The sequence below is a fragment of the Mastacembelus armatus genome, chromosome 14, assembly GCF_900324485.2.
Source record: "Mastacembelus armatus chromosome 14, fMasArm1.2, whole genome shotgun sequence".
NCBI classification, from domain to species: Eukaryota; Metazoa; Chordata; class Actinopteri; order Synbranchiformes; family Mastacembelidae; genus Mastacembelus; species Mastacembelus armatus.
The window spans coordinates 9,873,136-9,895,185 of record NC_046646.1 but is presented as its reverse complement, the minus strand read 5'-3'; the positions used below and the strand labels follow the sequence as shown (position 1 = coordinate 9,895,185).

General features: G+C 40.4%; 1 protein-coding gene across 4 annotated transcripts; it reads right to left on the bottom strand.

Moving 5' to 3' along the window:
- Nucleotides 1–443: 443 nt before the first annotated feature.
- On the bottom strand, nt 444–22,003 carry thoc2 (THO complex 2). 4 transcript variants are annotated; one of them, XM_026327842.1, is made up of 38 exons: nt 21,869–22,002; nt 19,777–19,832; nt 19,577–19,668; nt 19,188–19,239; nt 18,961–19,031; nt 18,626–18,747; nt 18,362–18,495; nt 17,996–18,156; nt 17,734–17,826; nt 17,445–17,600; nt 16,853–17,025; nt 16,507–16,702; nt 16,374–16,412; nt 16,088–16,218; nt 15,187–15,288; nt 13,843–13,927; nt 13,015–13,108; nt 12,794–12,874; nt 12,577–12,673; nt 12,121–12,238; nt 11,819–11,998; nt 11,311–11,475; nt 10,647–10,922; nt 10,262–10,403; nt 9,929–10,086; nt 9,293–9,421; nt 9,049–9,180; nt 8,742–8,926; nt 8,048–8,223; nt 7,768–7,870; nt 7,165–7,550; nt 6,778–6,836; nt 5,194–5,229; nt 2,925–3,056; nt 2,542–2,608; nt 2,306–2,451; nt 2,001–2,077; nt 444–1,460 (listed from the first exon to the last, which is right to left on the bottom strand). In XM_026327842.1, the coding sequence occupies exons 1-38, from the start codon at nt 21,931–21,933 to the stop codon at nt 1,433–1,435; spliced, it is 4,695 nt and encodes a 1,564-aa protein (XP_026183627.1). In that variant the 5' UTR covers nt 21,934–22,002; the 3' UTR covers nt 444–1,432. The 4 variants fall into 4 exon arrangements, with proteins under 4 accessions (XP_026183627.1, XP_026183630.1, XP_026183628.1 ...); XM_026327845.1 differs by lacking the exons at nt 444–1,460; nt 2,001–2,077; nt 2,306–2,451; ... (1 more) ...; nt 2,925–3,056; nt 5,194–5,229 and adding an exon at nt 5,295–5,390; XM_026327843.1 differs by lacking the exons at nt 444–1,460; nt 2,001–2,077; nt 2,306–2,451; ... (1 more) ...; nt 2,925–3,056; nt 5,194–5,229 and adding an exon at nt 5,869–6,276 and having other exon boundaries at nt 21,869–22,003.
- Between the last annotated feature and the right edge of the window lie 47 nt (nt 22,004–22,050).

Here is a 22,050-nt window from a genome sequence, read left to right as displayed (position 1 = left end):
AATGAATTCTAACAAAAAAACATTATCCTCCATATACCATATACTTGCTTATAGGCAAAATTGACTTTATAAATTATACAATTATAATCTAGGTCATACAAATAATCAGCTGGAGGTATATATATATATATATATATATATATATATATATATATATATATATATATATATATATATACACACATACACACACACACACACATATATATATTTATACCAATTCTACCATATTTTTTTTTTCCACAAAATTTAAAACAAAATATTAGTGACGTTCGAATAGGTGACCCTACAATAAAGGGTTAATGTGATACCTGGGAAAAAATATGAGAATCTAACAAGCATGAGTTGAAACTACTAGTTTCTACCTTCATTCATCAAAGACTGGACTCCTGGTGATCAGCTTTGTGTGCGTATGGAGAAGAAAAGAAAGAACAGAGACGATGTCAAAGTGACACACTAGGAAAACTATTTTTATTGCTTTTTGGGTGATTTTTTTTTTTTTTTTTTTTAAAAAAGCTTACACTCATTGAGTACAGCAGATAAAATCTCCAAAAGTCATTTTGAAACATTTGCATTTGGAGTACAGAGCATCAGAATTTTTTTTTTTTTTTTGTCAGATTTTATTTTATTTTTTACAACTCTACATTTAAATCAAGGTTGAACTGGTATCTTTTTTTTTTTATAAATTATGTAAAAACCTGATTAACACAAAATCACGAAAAGGACTAAGGGACATTTAAAAAAAAAAAAAAAAAAAAAAAGAATAACATGATGTGACTTTCATGTTACCATGTTTATTATTGTACACAATATACAAACTGGTCCTTATCATTTCTCTCACTTATCTCTACTATCTTGTTTAGATTAAAAGGTGGAGATAAATAAATAAAAAGGTATCTAAGTATCTCAAGGGGATATGAGGTAAGTGAGTATGGAAAAACATATTAACACCAACAAGCAAAAAGCAAATCCTGACAAAGTACAAAATACAAAAAAAATACAAAATTCCTAGCATGAGGTTATGAAGCTTTGCCCAGATGCTACCAAGACATCATTTCATACAGTAATCAATTTTCGGAGTAATAACATTGTGATTAGAACAGCACATTAAGCAGAATAACAAAAAAAAAAAACAACCCAAAACCATTGCAGCTGGTATCGTGTATACTGAAACGCAAAAATAATGCGGTGGGTTCTGAGTTGAGATGACTACAGCTAACAACACTTGTAGGGGGGGAGCTATTTCTGTAGTACGGATGAAGTTGCGGATGTCCGGCAGATAAAATCACAGCTTCTCCAGTTGTGCTGTGGCACCCGTGGATCAGAGAGAAAGAGGGAAATCACATGAAACACTGTCCACGGAGTTGCTGGGTCCGGAGCTGTTTTTACAGAGAAGCCTAATGCCATCTCGCCTTCTTTTGATTACTGCACATTATCTGTGCTTGTCAGAGGATTTATGAGTATGATTGTTAAGGGAAACGACAGAAGAATCGAATACTGAAACGCCGCTAAGTTCTTATTGTTTGCCAAAAACTTGCTTTGTCATAGTACACAGCCTTTAAGCACTCAGGGTGTAGCAGAGGGAGCTGTAGGCGGTGAATACAGAAATGAGCACAGTCTAAATGCTCCAATGAGACAAGTGGAATGGTTAGAGGCTGAGGATTAGTGTACTCATTATGTTTACAAGCAAGTCCTGTTGGCTGCCTTCTTAATGCAGTACGGCTTCTCCAGCAATCCTCAGTAGTTTCTTCATCTGAGTGTGTTCAGTGACACTGGATTAAGACATAAAAATGGAGGTAATTCTGTCATAATGGCTGTACTGAACACCTGACGAAAACACGCGCACTAAGAGTTTTTGTCATTTTTAAAACGAGCGACATCCCAGCCTCAGCTGATTTGTTCGTGATTCCCTGTAGAAAGACTGCGATTTTATCTTTACGTACCAACATATTCACACTAAACAACACAATGCTAACTATGCTTTCGGTGTTTAAGGATATTGTTTCTTCTCCTCCTTTCCTCCGCTGCTGTCCCTCTTCTCTTTCTTCTCAGATTTCTCTTTATCATGTCTGGACTCCTGCAGCACATGGCGATAAATAACAGAAAGGACTTAAAATAAGCCTGAACAGGATTATGAGGATTATTACTAGTTTAGGGCTAAATAAATTTACACAAAACAGGAAGAAAAAAAAATGGAACTCTTTAGTTGAGGGATCACAAGACTAAACGTTCCTGAATTAAAGGTCATGTACTCCACAACAAACCAAAAGAGAGTGACACTGGTACAGGGGGGAGCTGCACTGACCTTTTTGCCTCCAGAGGACGTTCGCTCAGGTTTCACAGACTCAGCCTTTTCTTTACTGGAGGATTTGGATCTTTTGCTCTTCTCTTTTTCAGCTGAAAGTGGGGAGTCACAGGAAGGACTCGTGCTCTTGCTGTTTTTGGAGGAATCTGAGAAGAGAAGATTTTGTTCGTTTTTAGTTCCTGCTGCACTTTGTGTACCTGCTGCTAATGGTTACTTCAGACCTGTCAACAACTTACTGGTTCCATTTTCATCCTTCCTACGTTTGGATTCTTGGCTCATCTCACGGTCATTGACAGTGTGGTCCTAAAAGAGGAACACCAGGACATACATACGTTAGCAGTGCTAACATCCTGACCATCGGGATTCACATTTATGGACACTGGCTAACTTTAGATGCTCTGTTGCTTCAGAAAGTAGTCAGATCCTTGAACTTTAGGTTTGTCGGATTAATATTAAATGGATACTATTGTTATTTTAAAGTAAAAATACATTTTTACATATTATTTAAAAATAGAAGAAGGTTTAACAAAGACGGACAAACTCGTTACATAAATTTTAGGGGATGACCTCTCCAAAACCCCATTTCACAAAGCGCAATGAAAGCCTTGTAAATACTGACTCTTTTCCTGTCCTTCCGATCCTTCTCTTCCTTCTTCTCTTTGGATCGGCCTTGTGTGTTCTCTGATTCTTTCTTCTCTGTCTCCCTCTCTCTGCTCTTGGACCGGGCTACTGAATTGTAGTTGACGTGGTGCTGCAAAGACATTTATACATGAACAGAACAAGACAAGACCACAATATTTTAATGCTGTCAGGAGGGCCTTTATATCGACATCAATAAAAAAAAAAAAAAAAAAAAAAGTGAAGACAGCCACTGACACATGACTCAACACTGAACACTGGTCTAAACATTTCTGTTTACTGATACGGATATTTAAAAATATCTTATACTGGTAGACAATTGTAATTATTCAATGGTGATAAGTAACATTCTTTGAGAAAGAAGACAGGACTAATAATGTTCAGTCGTGGTTTCAACCAGCACTGATTGATCTGACTCTAGTCTGGACTGACTTCACCAAATAAATCAGTGTGCAGTTGTAAAAAGCTTTGAACTTAATGAAAACATAGTGCAGGGGAGATAAGTGTGCAAATCATCAAGCGTACACCGGTGCAGCTATTCACTTGAAATTAGGACCAGACGATGGTATAAGAAAATAATGCTGGTTATTTTCCAGAGAATGAATCAATCAGGTTCTGGATTCACAGAGATTCTTGGTTTTAGTCTCTGTGGGGGATTTCAGCAGTGCTTTTTCTTACTGCATGTCCAATGCTTTTTCCTGTGCCATGGTCCCACACATACATACCTTTGTATTGGTCGGGATGTTATGGTTTATTTAGCTATGCTGACTTAATACCAACATCTGGTCTTAAACCATAAAAAGGATGATGTGAAGAGCCACACAGGGAAGAAAAGAACATGTTTTATGACGTTGACATATTGAACACTTATTTCCACTCCCGTGCCTGCAAATGTAATTTCACAAAGATCCTTTGAACAAACTCATCGACTTCAATTGGTGCTGAAGACTTAATGGCAGCACCCAGTGAAAGCAGAACCCAACAGTGAACCGTTAAAAGATAACACACTGTAAAGTACTATTAAACAGGTATGTGCTTATTAAAGTATTTGTTAGACAACTCCTGTGGGCTCAAGTGCAGGCTGGTATACAAACAGATTCTAAATCATGATACAGTAAAACTCAGCTGTAATAAAAAAAAAAAAAAAAAGTCTTCATAGGAGAAGTTATAATTGTTGACAAACTGTTTTCATTAGCAGGTACTTTAAATATGCTTATAGCTGTGTACAAATTACATTATATTGTGTTAGAAATCATTCAGTAAAAGTCTATAACTAGGGGGGTTTAAAGTGAGGCTTTAGCAGTGTACAGCGTATACGTCTTTCTACAGTTCAACATGCAACTTGTACAGATGTTTGTCATAACAGAGCAGTTGCTGAAACAAGACATTTCTGTCACCGTGGGAAAGTCTCACGCCCACAGTTTTCACAGTATCCAACCTGTCAGGACTTCATATTTTATTTTCTTAAAACAGAATCACAGAGACATAACACTGACCAACAGAAACAAATGCACACGTGTGCAGATTAGACAAGCATATCCCCACAAACACAAGGCTAGAACTGATGCTTCTACTAAATATTAGCTTGAGAGGAAAACCATTTGAATTTAATTTTTTTTTTCTTATTTGTATTTAATTGAGATCAGTTAGTTGAGATTAATTTGGCTTTTTTAGTTTAGCAGAGTCATAAAACCTCATTATATGTAACGAAAACAAAACCTGAAGAGCCCCACGGCTGTTTAGGGTTTCCATCTTGTGTATTTCACTGATTAATGTTATCATTACCAATTGACCAATTATTATGTTATTGAATAAATTGTAGCAGTTATGCTACATTCTCAAACAATGGGTCCAAAACCTGAAAGCAGCAATATTTCATACAGTTCATATTAGAATCATAGCAAAAACCTAATTGTGACCTGACCGGAGAATTTCTACACAACCTTTTAGACTCTTTAACTAACAGGTTTGTATTTTACATCCACACACACACACCACTCTGTCACGCTGTGTCTGCTGGATGTGAAAACAACTTTTCCAATGACAGCTTTCAACTCGTTCTGCTGCCTTCAAGTGGCTACACACGTCACATAATGAGCGTTAAGGACTGTCGCCATCTTTAGTAACAGTGACACGAGTCAATCCTCATTACACACATTACAGTGTCAGCAGCTGTACACACTTTGGCCACTTGAACAAGGAAAACGGACAATCTGCGAGAAGGTATGAGTAGCAGAGTTGGTTCAAACCTTGGACGTGGACTCCTTGGGTTCGTTGCTATTGTCCTGTAGGGATGAATGGAGATGACAGATGAGCTGGGAGGGGGTGGGAGTTGGGTTGTCAGACAGCAGTAGAGAGTTGGAAGAAGGGGTGAGGGTTGGGGAGTCAGGACTGGCTGGACCAACAGCATACTGCTCCCTTGACCTCTGACCTTGAAGGACTAAGGCTTTGACAAGGTTATTACATAAAGGAGAGTTCATCGGCTCAACATCTGGAATGTCAATACTTAAAATAGAAATACCCTGAGCATAGTATGAAATAACTGCTTGTCTTTATACTATAGACATGTCTGCAATTCAGGCAGCATAATATAAAAGTTCTACAGTGCAGCTGGTATTCAATACATCTAAAGTGCAAGTGCGGTAAATAATGTGTATGTGTGTGCCTGTGTGTGTGTGTGCGTGCGTGTGTAAGACAAATCACTCCATTTTATGTGCTTGACTGCATCCCTACATACGTAACTGTTGCTGTCACTTACAGTTCAGGCATGGATTAGACACATGGAGCCTATTTCTCTGGTGGAAGGGTTAAATAAAGACCTATCACAAGCTTCCAGTGGTTTGGACAACGCTCCAGACGATTCAGGCTTCGCCCACTCTTTCCCTCACTCTCTCTTTGAAGACGCAGGCTTATTTTCCTCTGCATTTCTGGCTGATTCAAAACTGCAACATTCGTTTTCTCCGTTGATCTCAGCTGCTGGTGGCTCTGATTATCCACTGAACGCTTGCCAGGAGGTAGTACGACTGAAGATGTTGATGGCTGGGAGTTGTGGGGACAGCATTGTAGGGGCCGGACCGGCCAGGAGAGACTGAACACGGATCGTGTGAGGTGAAGGATGCATGCAGACCGTTTTTACAAACGGAGATAGAAGAAGGGAGCAGTGACTCCGCTGCAGCAGAGAGGGGCTTCCACAGCACAGTGCTTCTCTGGACATCATCTGACTCTGCGCTGGATCCGGGCACGTTGAGGGAAAAGCAAAAATACTTCATGACTTCAAACAATAAATCTTCTCAGCTCAGGAACAAAAAAAAAGCCGGGCATGTAGCAAAATACTGCTCTCCATCAGGAAACAAATAAACAAAACAAACAAACAAAAAAAAAAAAATCACTGCCATTGGAAAAGGCGAAAGCTCTTGGTTTGACGAACAATTTTACTTCAGGTGAATAATATTCTCAAAAAGGCAAAAAATCCACGAGGAATATAGAAAAGCTTTTTTTTTTTTTTTTTTTTTAAAAATCTTTCTTCCCAAGGCACACTGACTGCTTTCATTTTTATGAAAATAGATAAATATTTCAATATGAAAATACTCAATATACACAATATTCTCTTGGCTAAGTCCGTGAAGGGTATTCTCCCAATTCTGCAAAATATTTTGCTGATGTCCATGGAATGCTTTCCAACTCCCATGGATTTGGTTGGGATTTCCAGATGCCGTGCCTGCATGTACGACAATTCTTCGTGGTGATCTTCAGAGCTGCTGGAATGTGCAACGGCAGGAACGCTCCAGCAGACAGAGAAGAAACGGGCACAGCCTTCCTCAAGCCATACTAACCTTAACAGACGAGGAGTGGGACGGAGAAGAGTGACTGTCGAGCTTTCGTCTTTTCTGATCTGTACAGAAAAAAGGAGTGAAAATTTGTGTTTAGCTGATCAATATTAAGAAAAGCCTCGATTCATCTATTTGTGATTGAGAGAGACACTATACAAAAAAAAAAATAAATTTAAATCTAAACTCTCTAAAAGCATTTTTACTCGAATGGATACAGAGCTTCAGGCTTTTCCTTAAAATCCTAATGACACCCATACAACTACATTCAAAGTGGATACTTGAATACTGGATACTTTTCTAGACATTATTTGTGGACTGACTCCACACTTCCAAAGTTTCTATTGGTTTTATGAGAACACAGGTGTAAAACAAAACAACATATTTCCTTACCCCTCTCAGATTCGGCTGACTCAGATCTGGGAACTGGTGACTTGAGGGACCCGGACACAGCGCTCCTGTCTCCTTTCTCCTTGCTCTTGAACTCCTTGATGCCTTCACGCTCCCTGGATGGCTCCACGGCCTCACCGTTGCCAGCTTTGGCTTTGTCATCTTTGCTGTTCTTCTCCTCGGCCTTCAGTTTCTCCCTGTCTGCCTTGGGGGTCTTCTCCTTACCCTCACGTGCCGCCCGCTCCTCCTTCCCTGTTCTCTCGTCTCTCTGCTTCTCCCGGCGGTTCTCCAACTTTGTCTCAGGAGTGCTCCCTGGTGTTTTTTCCTTTTTCTCTTTTTTCTCCTTCCCAGCCTTCTCTTTTTCGTCCCGCTCTTTAACGGCTTTGGTGCTGCAAAGAATGAACATTTCTTTTTCAAAATTCTTCATTCAAAAACGTTTTACAAGATTCTGCTGATCCCAGTATTGTTTTTATTCTAATCAAGCTGCTGTATCAAAACTTACAGGCAGCACTAACATGAAATATCACTACTCATAGGAGGTTTTCATGCACTGTTTTAGGTTTAATTGATGTAACTTTATGTCAGAGCAGCTGTTGAGATGCCTACCTGTTGAGAGCACTGTTCCCATTGCTGGTGGCCACTTTGGCCACTGCACTGTTGGCTTTGTTCACTGGCTTTGTGGTCCCCTGAGGTTTATCCTTTCCCCGATCTGCACAAAAACAAACCAAAAACTGTATGAGCATAGCATGTGTTAACTCTAGGATGTGTGAACTGAATCTGTAGCAACATTAGGTGTAAACCAAGTTTCAACAGACAATATACAACTCAGATTAAAGTTGTATGCTCAATAAGTGGATGAAGCCACGAACTGCATTTAATCGCTCACCGCCATCCTCCGGTGTCCCCTCCTCTGTCTTGCTTGTGCTGGTGGCAGGCTTGCCTGTGCTGCCGGGACCATTCTGTTGGGTGGCAGGGGTGGTGCTGCGTGCTGGTGGCTCCTTGTGGTGAAACTCATTTTCAGGGACCATATGCACCTTCTGGCTTTTTAACCGACCTGAATAACTGCGAGACGCATAAAGGGTTTGCACAACGCGCAGATAATAAAAACACTTCAGAAGCACAAAAAATATAACTTATAGAGAAGGGAAACCCTGTAATTACATTTAAAGATTTTTCCCTGAAGACTTTCCAAAATTCAGCTTGTGTGCCATTTATCAGAGAGCTAAAGGAGCTGGCTAGTCAAGATTGCCTGCACAAGGGTCACTGGACCAACACTGAATTACAGACGGCAGAAAAACTAACTGCTACCCACGTCTATCTTCACTAAAGCTAAAATTACAAAGGCACTGACTAATTTGTGAATCTTCAACAACCTAACAATCCATTTGCATGACAATGCTCAAACATCTGGGTTAACGCCATGATGCCTAGGTGTTATATAAACCACTGCATCTATAAATTTATATTGTATATTCTTTTGACACCACTTCCCCATGTTTCCAAGTTATTACCACACTTCACAAAATATATGTTAGCCGTAAGCTCCACAGAGAGCTAAACAGCACACAATGCTGTGTTACCCCATTGCTAAGGCATAGAGGTCTGGCCTCTTGTCCTTCTCCTCGAGGCAGATCTTGTGGACACGGCACTCCAGTGCTTGGCCCAGGTTCAGGACCTTGGGGTAGCAGGGCAGGATTTTGGTAAGCACAATGAGAATATTGCGGATATGAGTGTAATCTCCTGTCTCCAGGCAGTGAACTGAAGCCTGTGTAAAACACAAACAGAGGACATGATTATAGATAAACACACGCCCTCCACAGTGTTGCCTTCCATTATCTGGACAGAATTTTCAATTTAGAACAACAACAATATAGAAGAGCAGCTCACTTTAGTCAGCATGTAGTGCCATTTGTGCACCACATGCCTGAAGTTCTCATAATCGAGCTGATCTGCTTTGTTCCCTCCGTCGAAGCCTGTGGCTCTGAAGATGGTCAGGAAGCCGGGGTAATTGACACAATCCTGTGAGCATGCAGCATAAGAAGAGGTAGATTAATTCCTGGCTCATCTTACATCAGAGAGTGCTACAAATAGGTGTAGGTTGCAGGTGTAGAGAGCAGGTCAAACTGGTCACCTTCTCATAGGTTGCACGATCACTGTGCCAGCGGGTCACTGTCTCCAGCATGCAGCAGAGGAAGCGTCCGTAGCGGTGAGACTCATTCTCTGTACAACTGGCCACAGTGTAAATGATAGCAGAAAACACCTGCATATTGACACAATATAACATGTTAGCTTAACCAAGAAAGTGAAATATGTACAAAAAAAAAAAAAAAAACAAGTTCCTTATAAATGACTGGAAATTCTGGATGAATTTTGCCAATATTTTTAGAGCTGTACCTAACTGTGGTGTGCCTGACTGAGCTTTACAAAAGTGGTTTCAACAGGCCAGCAGCTATATGCATTCCCTTTGAGTTGTAATTTGATGGTGCACTTGAGTGGTCGCTAAACCACTCAGTGAATTTTAAGACACTTACATTCATTCTTTAGTGTTATTTTAATGGATATTTCTGCTGCTTCTGTTCTACTGAGTGGGCCAAATTAGAGGTTGCATTATCCCACTCCATTAATCACATTATTAATGTTTATGCCTCTGCTTGTAAAGCATTTTCCAGCTTCAAAATACATTTTAAGAACAGCCTTTTTAATCAATTATCAGCATCATCTTAAGTGTGTAGGAGTGGGTGTTGGCGTATGTATGTAAGAGTCATACCCTGTCGTAGCAGAGGAGGGTGCAGAAGTTGGGCGTCTTCTGCTGGTGGACCAGCTCGACAAAGCGGGCACAGTACACGGCGTCGATGGAGGAGAAGATGCAGCGAGGGAACAGACAGAGCTGCAGGAACTTTGTTATGGTCTCGTTCTTTGTGGATTCTGACAGTAAGCATTTAAAGTTGTGTTAGAAACAAATGCAGATTTTAACTATAATGCTGTATAAATATGGCCCACTGGCCATTTCACAGGTACCAAACTTATGCTTTCAATCAGTGTTTAATTGGATCCAGTGTTTTCTTCTGTCAATAGACAACATGAGGATTAGGGCACTTACTGGCCAATAACCAGTTGTCTTTCTCCAGTTTGAGGCGGTGGAGAACCCTTTGGACGTGCTCCACCTGCTTCTTCTCCTCTTCCTGCAGTTTTTCCTGCAGAGCGGTACAGCGTTCCTTCTCCTTCTTTTTCTTATTCAAAGGCTACATTGGAAACAAACGGCAGAAATATTCCCACTGTAAATACAAAAAACCCTGGCAACCACCATATTCATTCTGTTAGATTTTGTCCTATAACTGTTAGCTCAGTAGGAGAACTATTTTTGATCTAAATAGATGGAGATACTCCCGCTGCAACACAACTGCTTCAATTACAATATAAACATGGTTACAAGTGGTTACAAGCCTGGTACATGGTTGCAAGCCTGTAAGCAAACAGCTACTCACTATCTCTGGGTTCTCTTCGATGGCTTTGATCTGGGCCTTGAGCTTGTTGACCTCACGCCCGTAGGCAGCTTGAGGCACTGCCAGGTCATACATGGTGAGGGACCAGAAGGTGGCATAGAACTGAGGGCGGAGGTCGTCCCAGACCCTGGCAGGATGGAGAGACACCACAGCCTCGTGCACTGGTGCCATCACCTGTTCACAGGCTGTTACATACTTGTGTGCCTTCTGCTGCTGCCGGTTGCCTTTCTCTGATTTCTTGAGCTCATCGTACTTAGACTGTGAGTAAAGTAAGCACAAAGTAAGGACTCCATTTTCTCTTTGTTTTCTTAGTTCCACACTACAGTTTTGCCTTGATTTGTAAACCATTTTGCACAACTGGCACAAAAAAGTAAGATGACATAAAATAACAAAACGCTATAGAGAGGCTACCATTAAGTAGTCACTTTGTAACTTTTACCATACTTTCCACTCTTAAATGTTTAAAAGTGTTTTAAAGATCTCAATAATATCATTTTATTAATGGCCCACATCTCACTTGAGACTTTGAGGACAGGCAGGTTTAACACATTTTGACCCACCTTAGAAGAAAAAGGGAAAGGTCACAAAGAGACATGATGATGCAAAAACACGATGCGCTCAAAAGCTGAAAGAGCAGTCCACTCACCAGAATCTGATGTGCGTACATTGGCCGAGACAGGAAGAAGGCAGCATCGTGTGGAGTGTGGAACTGGTTACAAAGGACATCAATAGAGGGAACCCGCTTGATGTAGTCCTCTGTGCTGAGGTTGGAGGCCAGAAAGCCACCAAACTGCACCAATGTGTCGTGACACTGCAGTAAAACAAATCACTATTTGAACAACAATAAAAGAACTTTAGAGTATTTAAATGTTTATTATTATTATATTATTATGTTTCTGGTTAGTAAGTAAATCATTTTCATTGCAATGTATATAAATGCTGGCACAATGGCTGGCACAATTGCAGTGAAAATGTGAATATTACACAAAGATAACCAGAGTAAATAAAATAAAATTCAATCATTAAATGATGATTTCACTTGTTAAGGGAAAAATAACTGTCCACACCTGTCGGGCCCTATATAAGCACTGTAACTGTTTGCTGCTAAAGCACAGGGACTGATTGGAGTTCACATATTTCATGAGGATGTATACCTGGTCATAGAGATGGCCAACAAGTTTAAGATGTTTTTCTCCACCTTCTAAGAAAACCACACCATTTCGTTGCTGAGCCATGAGAAGGCAAAGCGGCAGGGCCAATTCGTGGTCCAGCAGTGCTTCCTTCAGACGCTGTGATGACTTCTTAGTGTTCCTGATCTGGCCAAAGTAGCCTCCCTGTTGACAGTCACATCCACAATGACATGGACCTGAGCTCAGGCACAGCACTGATTCAGGCAATCATACGCGCTTTGCTTACAAGACTGCATTAGGCAGTGATAAAACGTAGGTATTTGTACCTCAGCTTTGAGTTGCTCCCCTCCTGTCATGGCCTCTAACTGCTCTGATGTCATCTCATCTGTGATCTCAATGCCAGCCATTTTCTGTACCACCTCTTTAAGGATCAGCAGGTCAAAACTACAGGGAAAAGGAGGACATAAGAATCAAAAAGACACATCCTGACACCATTTTCTTGTATTCATCATTGATATTTATCAGTATTATTCCATAATTTGCGATGCAAGTAGCATGGCTGTTGGTTCAACCAAATGAGTAGTATATCAGTGCATAAGACCATTTCTACATGGCAGTGTGTAGTCACTCTCCTCCTGCTGATGCTCATAGTTACCTTGTGATATGATTTGAAACACCCTAGAGAAAAAGCTAACCCAGGGGTAAAAGGGAATTACGACCCACAGGTGACTGAACTCAGCACATCAGGTGTCGTTCCTTTGATATAATTTGGCGCTACCCACCTCTTTCCTGCTTTGAGCTGATTGGTGACATACTGAAGAAGGCCAGCCAGCTCAATTGGGTATTTTCTGAACACGGCTCCACACAGACTTGCTAAACCTTAGTTGATAAGAGCAAAGGATCTATGTTAAAACAAACTGTTTCACTTCTTTTGCATGAAAATAACTGAATGTGATGGCTGAACAGTAACACAGGCCAGTACACTGTGAAGACACGTACTCTGAAGCCACGAGGAGATGGTGGTGTCATCATGCTTCATCTTCTCCTTCTCGGGATTGGCCAGAGCCTCGATGATGCAATCTGAAGACAGAGTTAAGTGGCACAACATGGAAAATGGGAAAGAAGGCCCTTTTATAGTTAAACCCCACTGACGGCAGCAACACACACAAACACACGCAACCTCTCTTGTGAGTTAAATAAATGGAAACTGTGTAGGATACAGGCCAAGACATCATAGTTAAGGGAGGTGAGGTACTTTAAAGAGTCCACCACTGGAACGATGAGGTTATCGTACCACTGGATCTGAGACAGCATCTGATATAAAACAAAACAGAGGAGGGAATAAAGCTTTACCAACCATCGGGGACATAGACAAGCCTGACCTGATACCACTCCCCTAGCTTAACAAGTCAACTTTACAGTTTAAATCATCATTAAAACTATCATCATTAATTTTTGAAGCCATACTACAATATTCACAGATCAGGGAGTAGACTGAACCATGCTACATGAAACATCCATCCATTACAGCATGCAATGACTCATATAGTGTACAAACCCAGAACAGTGAGAGACATGAACACTTATTAACAATAGCATTAACAATCCAGAGGAAAAAAAATCTCTTGTTTTAGTATAAGGATACATCAAAGCATGATACTTTGTTTACTGGAAAATGTTTCAAGTGTTGAAATTTTATGGCAAAGCAGAAAGAACATAGATGTTATTTAAAATGATTGCAAATGTAACAGACTGATGCATATATTGTGCAAGTGATTGTTTCTGTCAGTGCAGCAGGAACACGGTGCCAGTTTTTAGTAGCTTGGATTCACGAATACATGATTTGTTAGATGTAAGCAATTCCCCAAAGCAGGACGCAACTGTGAGGGCAATGGGCTGCCAGAATAATGTAATAGTTATACAGAATGAATAAGGCGCTTCATGTTAATACGGCCTGCAAAAATATGGATTTAATGTGTCTTGGTACTTTGACATATTTCAAAATGAGACAAAAGCAAAATAAAATAATCACAGTAAAATGCACTTACATAATCAAAGAGGATGGTGGGGTTGCTATGGCTCAGTTTGCCAATCTGTCTTCCAGATTGTTTCACATTCTCTTTGGTCAACCGCCTAGGGATGGGAAGGCACAGGACAGAAAAAAGGACATTAAAAACAGAAGATGACGCAAACTGAGGCTGAAAGCAAAGACGGTCACTCATGTAAGCTTCACAGTAATTGGAAAATGCTCCCAGTTATCATCTTAAAACTAAAGTAGAGTCTGTTGCTTCCTTCAACATCATAGACAGTTTAAATGGAACTGTGGCTTGCCCAACACACACATGAAACAGTATTCCATTTTTAATTCTTGTGTTGTCAGTGTGAACCTGCGCTTTCAATACAATTCCTTCATCAGCTACTGCTTATCCTTCCAGGGTTGCAGCCAATCCTAGCTGACACTGAGTGAGAGGTGTGGTACACCCTGGACAGATCACCAGGCTATAACAGGGCTGACACATAGACACAAATACACTATTTTCACACCTACAGGCAATCTGAGGCACTTTCAGACCTAATTGTTTTAGGGACTCAAGGAAATACCCCATTGAGGAATAAACCCAAAGAACTACAGACTGTGAAGGCCTTTTTTGTTTGTGTTCACACCACCAGTATGAACATTTAAGCTGGCTGATGGTTGCTATAGCAACATCACTTCAGCACGACATTCAACAACAATGCCAGATAATATTTTCACATTTCATTTTGATCCACCTGAAGCTCTCTGAATCTTCTTCATTGTGTGCAGCCCAGGCTTCAGTCTCGGTCAGTTTGTGTGAGGTTTTCTTTTTTTTGTGCCAAAAGCTACTGTTTAAACTACTAAAATGAACTTTTAAAAACAGGGATTGCTAGTGCTGCATTGTCTTAAGTTGGTGCTTGACAAATCAAGGGCAGGCCCCAGGGTTGAATAGGATTCTGTAAAGTAACAGTGTCTGTACAGAGCTGTGCCACAGAGTGGCACCTACAGAGATGGCAAAAATAAAACAACACTCACATTCAGCCTGATGATTATGTTGAACATGTTCAATTATTAGAAAACTGGCAAATTTATTTCTATCTTAATTATATTTAAAAGGTTATTTGCTTGGGCTTTTGAGAAGTCATCTTATAAAAATGAGGATAAAAGCACAAAACAAATATTACAAGTATATCACAGGCAGCAAAACATGAGTGAAGTAGCTGGAAAAAGCAGTAACTATACATGAACAACGACAGCAGACGATATGGAGCATGTAATCTATGAGAATGCTAAGTTAGTGTTGTACTGGACACAACAAAGGTCTGCCAAAGGTACCGCACAGTAATGCTACACTGGGCTCTGCAAAGTGACTTACTTCATGATGTATTTGGCCCTTTCTACCGTCTGAGCTTTCACTTTAACCAACAGTGGATGGCTGGAATATGTCTCATTCTTCCACTGCCCATACAACCGGTACCTGAGGGAGTATAGAGAAAGCACAATAAATACAGAAGGTGTAGCATTGCTCCACTCAAAAACATTGGCAGGACTGGAGTATTCCACCTCCTGTTGAGCATTATATTAAAGCTGCAGTTACATGTGTGACTATTTGCCAGAAAACAGCAGGGGAAACTTGTGTGTTAAGCCATCCTGTGAAACAGATGAACTAAGGAATTAACTGGCTGTAAATCGTATCTGGAGCAAAAAATATTAAGGAAAATCTTAAAAAAAAAAAAAAAAAAAAAATCCAGACGTAGCTTCAATAAACTGAGCATAAATAGCAGCACTGGCATAGGACAGCAGAAATGAACTGCACTACTTGCCCATTTTCAGTTTATATCAAATCCTTTCTCTGACACTGTCAACACAATAAATAACACAGTGTCACTATCTTCAGTAACTGCGGAAGCTGCATCATTAGCTGCGACAAACTAACACAGACAGCCAAAAGAAAAAAACCTTTGGGAGTGTGGAGTGCTCATCAGCAGTGAGTGCCAAAATATCCAAACAAAGGCTCTAAATATAAAATTCTCACATTGCTTGGGAGCAGTGAAGATGGTTTGCTAAACAGCACAGGAAAATGCATTTTACACAGCCAAACATGGTTTGAAGAACAGAGTTATACTGTGTGTGTGCTTCTCCTTTCTTTGCAAACACCATCGAGGAGCACTGCCTGAGGGTTTACTATCTGACAACTTAATTACACCATGCCACATATAGTGAGCCTGTGTGTGTGTGTGTGTGTGTGTGTGTGTGTGTGTGTGTGTGTATTTCACCTGTGCTGGTAGGGAAAGAGTTTGAAGAGCCCCCACAGTTCCTCAGACATGCAAGCATTACACTCCATCAGAGAGAGCGAAGGGAGTAGCACCTGGTCTGCAATGCTCAGGAAACAACTCAACAATGTTTCCTGAAATGAACCATCAGTCAACATAAATAAAATCCTCACAGTGACATATTCAAATATGAACTTGCAGCTCTATTACAGCAAACAGTGCAAACATAGCTTTATTAAAAGCATTCATCAACACCAGCGTCCTGGAGTAATGACATTTTTATACCTACCATTTTGTCTTTGACATCAGCTCTGCCATCACTTTGGTACTGAGAAGCAAAAGAACACCAAATATGAGTACACGTTAAAAGAGGATTCAGGTTGTAGTGCAGACAAATTTAAGTAGGGTTTACAGTTTTATACCTCTTTCATGAACGCCTTGCCCAGACGCACAATTTTGGCGAAGAGGATAGGATCATGGGAGAGGTGAGGGCCCAGGTAGCAGAGCATACTGAATGTGTCCCTGCGCAGGTCTTCAAAGCTCTCCGCAGGCCGAGGGGCCCGCGTGTTCTTCAGTGGAAGCATTACACATCCCCTTGCCCCTTTTGGCACACCAGCCCTGTAAGAGACAGAAAGAGCTGTCAGAGCCTGCCTCTTTCTTTTCTGTCTTTATCTATTTTTCATGTCTTACTGAACATGTATGCATGAGTTGGTGGCACGGAGAGGAGGTCACACTGTGGAATCAATGTGGTACAGTGAGAATCAACACCTTCTGTAAAGGGGTTCCACAGTCAGGTGCACAAGCTGACAGAGTGCCAGCGCAATGGCCTTGTGAGAAGTAGCATAGAAGGAAGGCATCTGGTCCATAATACTCTGGGCGTGGTGCCAGTCTCCAATTCTAAGCAGTGCTTCCAACAGACCAAGTTTCTGGTTATCAGGTGGCTGTGGGCACAGCAAAGAACAGCAATATGCCAAAGTTCAGTAATACTCAGTAAGGCTATTAAAGCAGTGTGCAACTGTTGTCACACTCCCAAGTGGCTGACTTTTTTTTAAACTATCCATACATCTGCGTTAATGGCTGAAAACATGATCATGAGTGTTGTCTGAGGTAAATCAATGCAGTGTGAGAAACTGGACAGAAAAATGTAAATGTCATTATTCAGAGGACACTGACTACTGCAGGTGTTATTTCATTTTCTAACCTCACTAAACATTAATCAAAGTAACATTCAGACAATTTCTGTCAATTTTAATTTGTATATTCTATTAAGAGTTTTAAAGTAATAAACTCCTCAAATAAACTTACTCCAGAAAAGTCTCATATTAATATAGAAACAAAACAAGAGCAAATGTCTTGATACCTTTTCATTCTTCTCCTCCTCCTTCTCTTTGTCCTTTTCTCTGTCTTCACTTTTCTCTGAAGGCAACACAACCATGACCAGCTTGCGTGCTATCTGCTTGGCCTCCGAGATATCTCGTTTGTGTTCCTCTACAATGACGGCATCTAGTGGCATAAGCTGGAATGACAGAGGAACAATAAAGGCGCAGAGACTTGAATCGATGAACAAATTCTGAAGTTTTTACATTAGATAACAATCGGTTTTAACTACAGTGACAATGAGCTGGACTCGAACAGTTGCTTTTCCTTACATGTACATAAAGATCTTCCAGCTCTATCAGGTTGTGGTGAAGCAGAGCAGCAGCAATGTGATACAGAGACTTGGGGGTTTCCTCGTTCGGCTCCTGAAGAAAGACATGAAAAAATTAACAAATACAAACGAAAATCAAATGTAATATCAGTGACAAATGAAATATAATTCATGCCATAATGTATATTCAGTTGTGGATTTCCCTGCTTATAGGTCTGTTTATACTGTTGCACACACAGTATTCCCATTTTTGAGATTCTGACCTGGTAGAATTTGAACTTAAAGCCCAGGATGTGGCAAAGGGTGATTGGTTCACACATGTAGGACTTGATGAGTGACAGGAAGAACTCATCTTGGTCAGATCGACTCTCGTACACCTCCAGGATTATGTCCAAAACACGATTAGGGTCTAAATTGAAACATCCTGCAGACAGAAGATAAAAGACAACCCAACACAATTAAAAAAATAAGACAATGACTCGATATCAATATATGGAAAAACCCAATGTCTGCTTTATATAGTCAAACCTATGAACAAGACTGTAGATGTAGCATTTGCAAAGTTGCAGCAAAAGACATAGTAGCACCATGTTCAATAAAGTGACCCTGAAAAAAACATTGTGTGGTACCTATGAGAGACTTGATGCTCTCCAGCACAAGGTGGCTGGTGATGTTGCCTGATAGGTCCTGGCCAAGCTCAGTGATTAGTTTGGCATAGCCTTCATTCTCCTCCCTTAGCAAGTTAAATTTCTGTTGCTTGTAGCTGAGAAGAGATGAAGCATTTCACAGACACTGGATAAGCATTATGAAGCACAATGAGTAGGTGTAAATGGCACCTTTTCAATGTATGCACTGTATGGCTGCATCTCTGCTGAACTGTGCACTCTACTTACAATAGCTTAGTCTTGATTTTTACAATCTTCTGATTGAACTGGTGGGCTTGTTTTATAAGTCCGAGAGATTCAAGGGTTTCTGGGTCCAGCCTCTCTTTCAGGATAGGCTCAGGAACAAAAATCTGAAGTAAAACATTTAACTGGTTAATTCAGTTGTTGTAGTGGATTATTACAAACCTGAGTAAAAAATAAAAAAAACTCTTAAACGTCAATAAGACAATGTCTGATGTAAAGTAAGTAAGTCACACAAACAGGATATGACTAGCTTTTGCTTTCTGTGCATCATTGATATAAAATTATTTGATAAAGAAATAAAAAATAAATATTGTTCTTACCAAACATGCTCCCACCAGTTGTGTGTAATGGTCACGTTTGTTTTTGTCTTCCAGTGCACCAGTTTCTAAATCTGTAAAATATATATAATTAAAAAACACTACCACAGATGTGGTATGTTTTCTAACCACTAACACTATTATAATAGTGGATACCATATAAAAGTCATTTTAAATCCAGAGGTTCAGACACTGTAAATTAATTTTTAAAGTAAAAACCACAAACTTACCTAGTATGCTGAACACATCTGCTAAAACTGACGGCATGTCATCTCTGAGTTCCTGAAGAAGAAAAAAAAGATGTTGGCATATTCTTGGCATATAACACTCAGACTGAATGAACATTAAAATGTGCTTTGTATGGATCATAATTGGTTTATGTTTACAAGCAGGACGAGTGCAAAATCACACCATGAATTAGGGTATTACTGTGCCGGAGTGCAATAGGCTATGTGCAATAACATAGCAATACTCAACACTGCATGTTTTGTGCAGAAACATGGCATAATGGAATAAAAAGGAAATAAGGACTAAAATGTCCATGATTAGTACATTTTTGATGAATACTTTTGATTTTGTTTAACAAACAAGTAGAAAAAACATAATAAAAAACATTTACCATCATGTCCCCAAGGACACTGACGACAACATCCAACTTCAGGTTCCCCTGTACAACCTGCCAGCAGAGCTCATATAAGGCTGCCTGTATATCTGCAAGGTTTAACAGACAAGACAGTTCATCTAAACATGATTTGACAGGACTGAAAATAAATAGTATTAAATGCATAACAAATATCTACAAACTAATTCTTAACTTACCTCTAATCTCACTCCCATGATCTGTTTTCTCTGTGAGATCTTTGCAGAGTTGTACGCTATAAAGTAAGAACAAATAATCTGATCAGTTAGACTATTGACAAAAAGCCTGTAAAAAAAAAAAAAAAGAAAGAAGTAATTTATTTACAGAATAACTGGCCTTAAAACTTTTGTTTATAAAGGCAGACGTATCAGACAATTTGTGTCACAATTCATATCTTTCCTTAAAACTTACAACTGAACAGACCATAACACACTAGCAGAGTATCTCTGCCACGGATTCAAAGTGCAGGTATGTCACCAGAATGGCTGGTGACATACTAGTGCTAATGCAGATGTACAGCAAGAACGTCTGTGCATACACTGATCAGTCAGACATCCTCAATGGCATTAAACTGACAGCTTGGTGCGTCAGGGCCCAGAGTCAACCATGACGTGATTAAACCCCTTAATAAACCTGACAGGCCATTTACAGTTTTTAAGCATCAAAGCAACTTTCCATCCTGGCCTTTCTGGCTCAGGTTAATCCCACTGCTTCACTAGGACAACATGCTGATGTCACACAAAGCCTGATCCACATGTCCACAGTAATGTTGGCCAGCACATGAAGAAAAGGCATTAGTTGACCTGAAAGACAGTGGTTATGTAATAACAATGGGATGCTCTGATTATCCTGACACCATAATTGTCCTTTTCCTTGCTGCCTGCCACAGAGATGTCAACAGCGAACATGTTTAATGCGAGATGCTTTTCAGTCAGTGCATAGGAGGGCTCTGTCCCAGAGCTTTAAACATCAGTAATGGAAAATGAATGCATCACTTAAATACATGGATGAGCTGTGTTGGAAATATTTTACTAGCTGCAACTATCTCAAGTAACACTAACGTTACTTCCCTCTCATGTGTCTACCAGGTTTCCACAGAGGACTATGAATGAAGTAGTTTAGCAGAACAGCTGGTACATCCCAGTGAAGGCCTTTCTTAAATATGCAAGGCCTGACAGTAACATTAGCTAGTCCATTGTGTCTCTGCCTGTACCTGAGAGCTAGCTAAGCTGAAGCAAACGAGTGAAACTAGAAGAAACGTTTTCCCTCTTGCAAAGTTAAAGCCTTCAGCAGTAAAACCAGTTGCAGTATTGATTTAGTATACAGCAGCGAGATGTTTTGCTGCTGCCGAGGTTAATCTGACGCTGAAATGTTAAAGTCGATGTCCGCTATCCGGATATTATCGCTTCAACGCCCAAAGCATGTTTTAGTACCGAAACATGTAGCGGTTAGCAGCTACCGTTACCCCAATACCTATGTCAAGTTAACATTAGCGTTAGCTTGAGCTGCATGTTAGCGTTGCGGCCAGCTGGAGTCTTCCTGGCTCTGTGACAAAAGAGAGCCTTTATAACTAAGTGTCAGTGTTATTTCTGCATGCTGCCATGCTGAGACGAGACACGCTCAACCAGCCAGTCGACATCTCTGACACGGTAGCTAAGGTTATAGCTAGCTAACGTTAGCTATGACGCTAAAACGTCCTTTCCCTCCACTTGAGTCCTGTTCATTTTAAGTGAACAACACTGACAGAAAGGGTTTGTTTGTTCGCCAGCTGCTCATCAGGTCACCGTTTGCTGTTAACGTAGGCTGATTACCCAAATCTGGCACTGAATTCAAGGTGTAGAAGCTACTGTGAGATCGGTGTAGCCGAAATGGAAATGGGTAGCTAGCATGGATGCTAACTGGCTTAGCTAGCTAGCTCTCCTAGCCATCGTGTTTACAAATGAACGGGGAGCCTGAGCTAAATTACTAGCATACATTGAAAGTTAGCGTGTTGAATTCAGGTAAATCATCCACTCATCAAAACACCTACACTGCCGGGTCAAATTCCGGCACAGTGTATATATTCTTAATATAGCGGGGGTTAGTTAGGGTCTGTAGGCCAGGCTGAACTATGTTTTAGCTAGCTGGTGCTACCGCGTATGTTAGCCATAGCAGCCTGGCCTTAAACTGCAAAGCTACGTATTGTTTTTTTTTTAAATCAGCTATCAGTCAACAACATCCAAACCGACGCCAACCTTGGCAGCGTGCTTATATTCAGATCTAGTTACTCACAACTCGTGTTTTCCTGATTTTTCCCAGTTTTTGATCCATTCACCACGGAGGATAAATGTCGCCATCTTCCATGCACTCAGCCCGGATGTCTAGTTCATCACGGGACGCACAGGGTCAAATGTGGTGGTTAGCTGCTACTAGCTCACTGTCTCAGGCTTTGTTAACTTTGCACTTCAATAAGT